Consider the following 6,868-nt stretch of genomic DNA (forward strand, 5'->3'; position numbering starts at 1 on the left):
AGAGGAGGCGGAGGAGGACCCTGGACTGGCTGCTGGGGTGATAGCTGCCAAGGACCACTGATTTGCTGCTGAGGAGGCTGAGAAGGAAGTTTGAAGAATGCAGCCTGGCGAGGAGAAGGAACGTAGCACTGAGTAGAAGTGCTGGCTGGCTGTAGGGTTTGGTACTGCTGCCGTTGCTCCAAGTTGTGCTGCTGGTTCACCTGCTCTACATAGCCACACTCCTGGGATCTCCACACTGATGCCGGAGGAGGCTTCCTAGGCCACTGGCTGGGACCTGGTACTTGCAGAAAGGAGTGGCCCTGTTGACTTGCTGCTCTCGAGTGATGAACTGAACCAGCCTTGGAGATCACGGGATGATGCTCCGGTAACTCTCATCTCCATGTAAGGAACATGTCTGTCTTATGGACATAGTTAACATGGGACTTTTCCTTAAAATGTACTGAAGTCCGCACAATGTAAATGTGATGTCAACTACCAATGCAAATTCCCTGCCAAGGGCAAGACAAATGTTACCAACTATGCCTACACACATGCAACCCTTGGGGGTTCTATTTTGTTGTTATTCAGTGTTACCAGGGGCACGAACTTCTGACCGGTGTTCCCTCTTGGTTTAGTCCGTGGGGGAGTGCTTAAGTGTGGGTACACATGTTCACCTGGTGCACAAGGTTATGGAGGTGAGGGTCTTGCTGGTGCTCAAGTGCCCATATACATCACCCCATGTTCCCATGACTGGTACCCGCCTTAAGAGATACTATTTCGGGGTAAACTGTTTCCATGTTGACCCCTGGTTCTTCATCCTTGTACACTGGATGCATGTTGGTGTCCCTGGAAGAATGCAATGTGGAGTTCCAATGCAAATCGGCTTAAGTCCAGTCAGGGTCTGGACATCTTCCCATGACTGTTACCCTGCTAAAGAGACACTATTTCGGGGTAAAATGTATCCATGTTGACCCCTGGTTCTTCATCCTTGTACACTGGATGCATGTTGGTGTCCCTGGAAGAATGCAATGTGGAGTTCCAATGCAAATCGGCTTAAGTTCAGTCAGGGTCTGGACATGTTGCCATGACTGTTACCCTGCTAAAGAGACACTATTTTGGGGTAAACTGTATCCATGTTGACCCCTGGTTCTTGTTCCTTGTACACTGGATGCATGTTGGTGTCCCTGGAATAATGCAATGTGGAGTTCCAATGAAAATTGGCTTAAGTCCAGTCAGGGTCTGGACATCTTCCCATGACTGTTACCCTGCTAAAGAGACACTATTTCGGGCTAAACTGTATCCATGTTGACCCCTGGTTCTTCTCTCCTGGTGTCCATTTCATGTACATTTCCTGGTGTCCATTTCATGTACATTTCCTGGTGTCCATTTCATGTACATTTCCTCGTGTCCATTTCATGTACATTTGATGGGGGAGTGACATGTGGATGAAATGGACCCAATTCCCGGCGGTTCCGGGCCGAATTTGGGAGCTCATATGCGGCCTGCCGTGCACCCCCACCCGTGGAAAGCAAAAAAAAGTAAATAAAACGGTCAATTATATCTTAAATTCATCAAAAACTACGTTTTTAAAAATTCTCGAAAAACGGCTAAGTGCCAACGGGTGAGGGGCTCAACCCTTCGGCGCTTCGGGCGGAAGCCCCGGAGACATTTCCACTGACCTGTTGCACTTTTCAACGTAGAGGGGAATTCAGACCTCCCCTCCTCCGTTAACAATTTTCATTCATCTTTTCCAAGCTACCTTCTGCACGAAATCGGAAACCCGGTTTTTGAGAGCACTTAGAAAAAAACGGCCTATTTCTCATGATGGGGAAATCATGGAGGAATGCGTCCGATGAGTGAGCACTTTGGATCGGACACAATTGTTGCCCGGAGGACCCCCAATCACGGTTCTTACAAAACTTTAAGTTTTTGAACTGGCCTCTGGAGGAATGCAAGGGGAGTTTCGACGGAATAACGAGACACTATTTTCGGACACATTTTCACCATTTTAACCCCTTTCTCTGGTTCTTCCAAAAGTTAACTTTAACTTTTTCTGACTCTGGAGGAATGCAAGGGGAGTTGCCAGGGGACTCTACCTGCATTATGAGGCACTATTTCCGGACACATTTTCACCAATTTCACCCCTTTCTCTGGTTCTTCCAAAAGTTAACTTTAACTTTTTCTGACTCTGGAGGAATGCAAGGGGAGTTGCCAGGGGACTCTACCTGCATTATGAGGCACTATTTCCGGACACATTTTCACCCCTTTCTCTGGTTCTTCCAAAAGTTAACTTTAACTTTTTCTGACTCTGGAGGAATGCAAGGGGAGTTGCCAGGGGACTCTACCTGCATTATGAGGCACTATTTCCGGACACATTTTCAACATTTTCACCCCTTTTCTGCGGTTCTTCCAAAAGTTAACTTTAACTTTTTCTGACTCTGGAGGAATGTAGGGTGAGTTGTCAGGGGACTCTACCCGCCTTAGGAGGCACTATTCCCGGATACATTTTATCCATTTTAACCTCTTTCTCTGGTTCTCTGGTTGCATCCGTCTCTGGATCATGGAAGAATGCATCCGCTGCATGAGGACTTTGGATCGGATACAATTGTTGCCTGGATGACCCCCAATCATGGTTCTTACCAAACTTAACGTTTTGAACTGGTCTCCGGAAGAAAGTAAGGGGAGTTGCCAGGGGACTCGACCCGCCTTAGGAGGCACTATTTCACCCAGTTTTGGCTCCCGCCTTGCCTGGATGATAGGACCGATAGATGACAGGGATCTCTGCCCGCCTAACGAGTGCCTAAATGGGACACCTTTCGCACGATGATGCAAATGGGTTATTTATTGAAAATAAACCGGAGAGATTTGACATGGGGTCTTTCTAGTTCGCTGAGTGCAACTTTCTTATTTTCACCTATCCTTCTTTGTCCCCCCCGGTTCTATACATTATACTGGTGACACTTCCCGGTACCGAAATGCTCAGGCATACAAAAATGATGGCGATCGGTTGTCCTATCTGTAATAGTCCCTACCGTGCCCTGAGCAAGCACCTGCTGAGGAACCATAGTGTGCGTAATTTAGTTGAAAGAAGAATTCTGCTGTTGTTGGCGAAAGGACGGATAAACATTAGGCTCCATCCCTGCATTATTGCAGGATGCGAGTACAACGGGACAAGGCTGGACCGCCACTTGTACAGAAACCATGTTGAGCTGTCCCGGCAGGAATTACATGTGGTTTTAACTAAACTAAAAATGAAAGTGGCCACGAAGAAGCTTCATGAACTCAGTTTGACAAACCCCACAGTAGCAATGATTACCTCTTGGGATGTGGACACTGTGGGTGATGATGTCCTGTCACAACCTCCACCCTTGTCCCCAGTGATTAAATGTGACAACCCGGACTGTAAGGAATGGAGGATGGATGCAAACAGAATGAAGGCTCAGAGGGACATATATGCTGCTGAGGTGAAATCCCTGCGCTGCAGCAGAGGATTAAACGTAACCGAAAGAGGATGAACCAGAGGGCCGAGGACCAAGAGCGGGTGTTTCTAAGGAAACGATCCCGAACAGAGTCAACACCAAAGAGGCTGTCCAAGTCCAAAGGTCCCTCCTGCAGGAAGTCCCCCATTGCCTCTCACACACCTGTATCCAGCTCCTCAGAACCTGCATCCATAGATACCGAGGCCTCGTCATCCTCCCCTCCCATACATTCCCCCTGGTTCAGCGGCAGGGGCCGGGGGAATCGAATGCGGGACATTACATTCCCACGCATCATGGAGAAGTATCTGCAAGGCTACCGGGACCATTATGAGGGCATCGATCCAACAGTGAGGCTCCAAGAAAACGCAGTCTCCAAAATAAGCAGAGTCAAATCATTCCTAAGCTTCATGGCACACGGTTTCAATCGCCTGTCTGACTGGCTCTTTTTGAGGGATCTGAAGAGGATACGTGGGTGGTCCCGGAGCCTGATAAAGTCAAGCCTACAGGTCACGACATCTGACTTCTATATCAAAAATATATCACACTTTCTCAAGTACATGAATGAAACACCATGCAAGGGGAGCAGGCTCAACCATAATGACATGATTTTAATCACACGGGAAGTTGCTGCCATCCTGAAGTCCATGAGAAAGAAGGTGTTTATCCACCAGATGCAGGTGAAGCGGGACAAGATGGAAGGTCTGCCAAGCCATAAAGACATCATGGCATGTTTGACTGCGGCCAAAACTCGCATCCCTCAGCTCCTGGACGTGATGACCAGCAATCCGACTCACGCAACCCGGAGCCTGCTCTATGGGTACATGACCCTCAATTGGAGCTGCATTTATGGGCACCGTCCGGGGGTCTACTCCAACATGACCAACACGGAGGTCCTAAAGGCGGAGATAACTGGCACTGCCTTTGGCCACCTCATCCACGTGAGTGAGCTATTAAAACATGTGTTTATTCTGGCAGTGATACACATGTTGTGGATGATTGATACTTGTATTGATGCTCTCTAACTCTGTCATAACAGGTAAGCAACCACAAGACGGCCAACGCGTTCGGGGAAGCGCAGATGTACCTCACCATAGAATAATTTGGATGGATGAAAAGGTGGCTGGAAATCAAGGGGACGCTGACCGGCACCAACAACCGCTACTTCCTCTGCATAGCGGGGAAGAACCCATCGAGGAACCTTGCCACCTTCCTGAGGTTGGCATGGGCTGATGTTGGACTAAAAGGTCCCATTAACTTCACCGACCTCCGCACAGTCCACGCCGATAATGCGAAGAGGTTTCAGGACATAAGCAACCGCCAAAGAGTGAGTGATTTCATGTGTCACAACACTGCAACTGCAGACACATTTTATGCCAAGAATCCTTCTTTGAAGGAGGCTGCGGACATACGAATGCTCTTCACAGAGTCACTGCAAGCAGCGGCCGCAGCAGCATCAGGGGTGAGTGAAGACAATTTGGGGGACATTGACATCCACAGTGACCGTGACAGCTCTGGAGAGGAGCATAGCCCTACTCCCTACCAAGACTCCACCGATACCGAGACATCAGATGAATTATACAAAGACTTCAACGCTTGGAGAGCGGCGAAGAGGGAACAGTCAATGGCCGAACACAGTCCCTCAGACACGGGTGAAGAGAGGGTGCCAGCCTCTGCACCAACTTCACCCGATACGGACAATGTTGCCAGTGACCAACTTGTAAATATGCAATGTTTTGTTGTACTCAGTCCGCTTGTGCTGGATGAGTTAATAATGTTATAATGTTATAAAGTGTCAATGTATATATTTCTGTAAATAAAGTTTGTTAAAATTACTTAATTTGTCCTCTTTTTTATAACCCAATATGGGTGTTTCCCCATTAAGATCCCCAGGGGCACGAGGTTCTGGTGGTGTGCATGAAGGGGTTTAGTCCACGTGAGGAGTGCTCAAATGTGGGAGGATGTGTAAGGCAGCGGAGGGTAAAACAAGTTAAAGTGTGAACCTCCAGCAGGGCAGGTGGTGCTGCTGTGAATAAGGCCGACTATGGAGTCCGATGGGCGGACTGTAAAGCACCGCAAAATACACCCCCTGATAGGTAACCAGGGCCATGAGAACATCCTCCACAGGAGGGTGGGTGGTGCTGCTGTGAATAAGTCCGACTATGGTGTCCGATGGGCGGACTGTAAAGCACCGCAAAATACACCCCCTGATAGGTTACCAGGGCCATGAGAACATCCTCCATAGGAGGGTGGGTGCTGCTGCTGTGAATAAGTCCGACTATGGTGTCCGATGGGCGGACTGTAAAGCACCGCAAAATACACCCCCTGATAGGTTACCAGGGCCATGAGAACATCCTCCATAGGAGGGTGGGTGCTGCTGCTGTGAATAAGTCCGACTATGGTGTCCGATGGGCGGACTGTAAAGCACCGCAAAATAGACCCCCTTATAGGTTACCAGGGGCACGAGTTTCTTGAGGGTGTAATCATCTGGGTTTAGTCCGTGGGGGAGTGCTTAAGTTCGGGGGCCCGGGGTCCCAAGGTGCGCGAGGTTATGGAAGTACGCATGTCAGGTAGATATGCTGGAGGTCTGTAGTCCGTGTTTTGGGTCTCTGTGAGCGGCCAAAGTGAGGTGGTTTTCCCGGTGTATGTCATGGAAGTCTGAAATAGCCTGTTTGCCCATGTCAAATCTTATTATGAGGCACTATTTTGGGATACATTTTAACCCCTTTCTCTGGTTCTTCCAAAAGTTAACTTTAACTTATTTAGCCTCTGGAGGAATGCCAGGGGACTCTACCTGCATTATGAGGCACTATTTTGGGATACATTTTATCCATTTTAACCCCTTTCTCTGGTTCTTCCAAAAGTTCACTTATACTTATTTAGCCTGTGGAGGAATGCAAGGGTAGTTATCAGGGGAGTCTACCTGCATTATGATGCACTATTTTGGGATACATTTTATCCATTTTAACCCCTTTCTCTGGTTCTTCCAAAAGTTCACTTATACTTATTTAGCCTGTGGAGGAATGCAAGGGTAGTTATCAGGGGACTCTACCTGCATTATGAGGTACTATTCCCGGGTACATTTTATCCATTTTATCCATTCTGTACATTTGGCTTACCGCGACTGGTAGTTAATGTCGCTACGGGGGACGCGTATATCCCTAAGGTATGGTAGGAGACTCGGGTTGGTCCTCGGCAGCTGTTCCTGTCCTGGAAGGAGGTCTCGGTGTAGGGTAGCCAGTGTACTCCTTGGTGGGCTCCCTGGGTTCTTCTGCAAGACTGCCTGCCATGGTACTGTTGTTACTCCCAGCCAGCTCACCCGTCTCAGCCAGGGCCAACTTGTCCTTAAACTGCAAAGACAAAAATAAAAAACAAACATAAGTACATTTGAAAGTTATATTTGGAAACAAAAA

At 48.3% G+C, this 6,868-nt stretch overlaps 1 protein-coding gene across 1 annotated transcript; it reads left to right on the forward strand.

The window, feature by feature from the left end:
- Window positions 1–3,462: 3,462 nt before the first annotated feature.
- Window positions 3,463–5,290, forward strand: LOC117546967. Its single transcript, XM_034217406.1, has 2 exons — window positions 3,463–4,396; window positions 4,495–5,290. Exons 1-2 carry the CDS (start codon window positions 3,491–3,493, stop codon window positions 4,555–4,557), a joined length of 969 nt encoding a protein of 322 aa, XP_034073297.1. The 5' UTR covers window positions 3,463–3,490; the 3' UTR covers window positions 4,558–5,290.
- The last annotated feature ends 1,578 nt before the right edge of the window (window positions 5,291–6,868 follow it).

The sequence above is a fragment of the Gymnodraco acuticeps genome, unplaced genomic scaffold (genome assembly GCF_902827175.1).
Source record: "Gymnodraco acuticeps unplaced genomic scaffold, fGymAcu1.1, whole genome shotgun sequence".
Lineage (NCBI taxonomy): Eukaryota > Metazoa > Chordata > Actinopteri > Perciformes > Bathydraconidae > Gymnodraco > Gymnodraco acuticeps.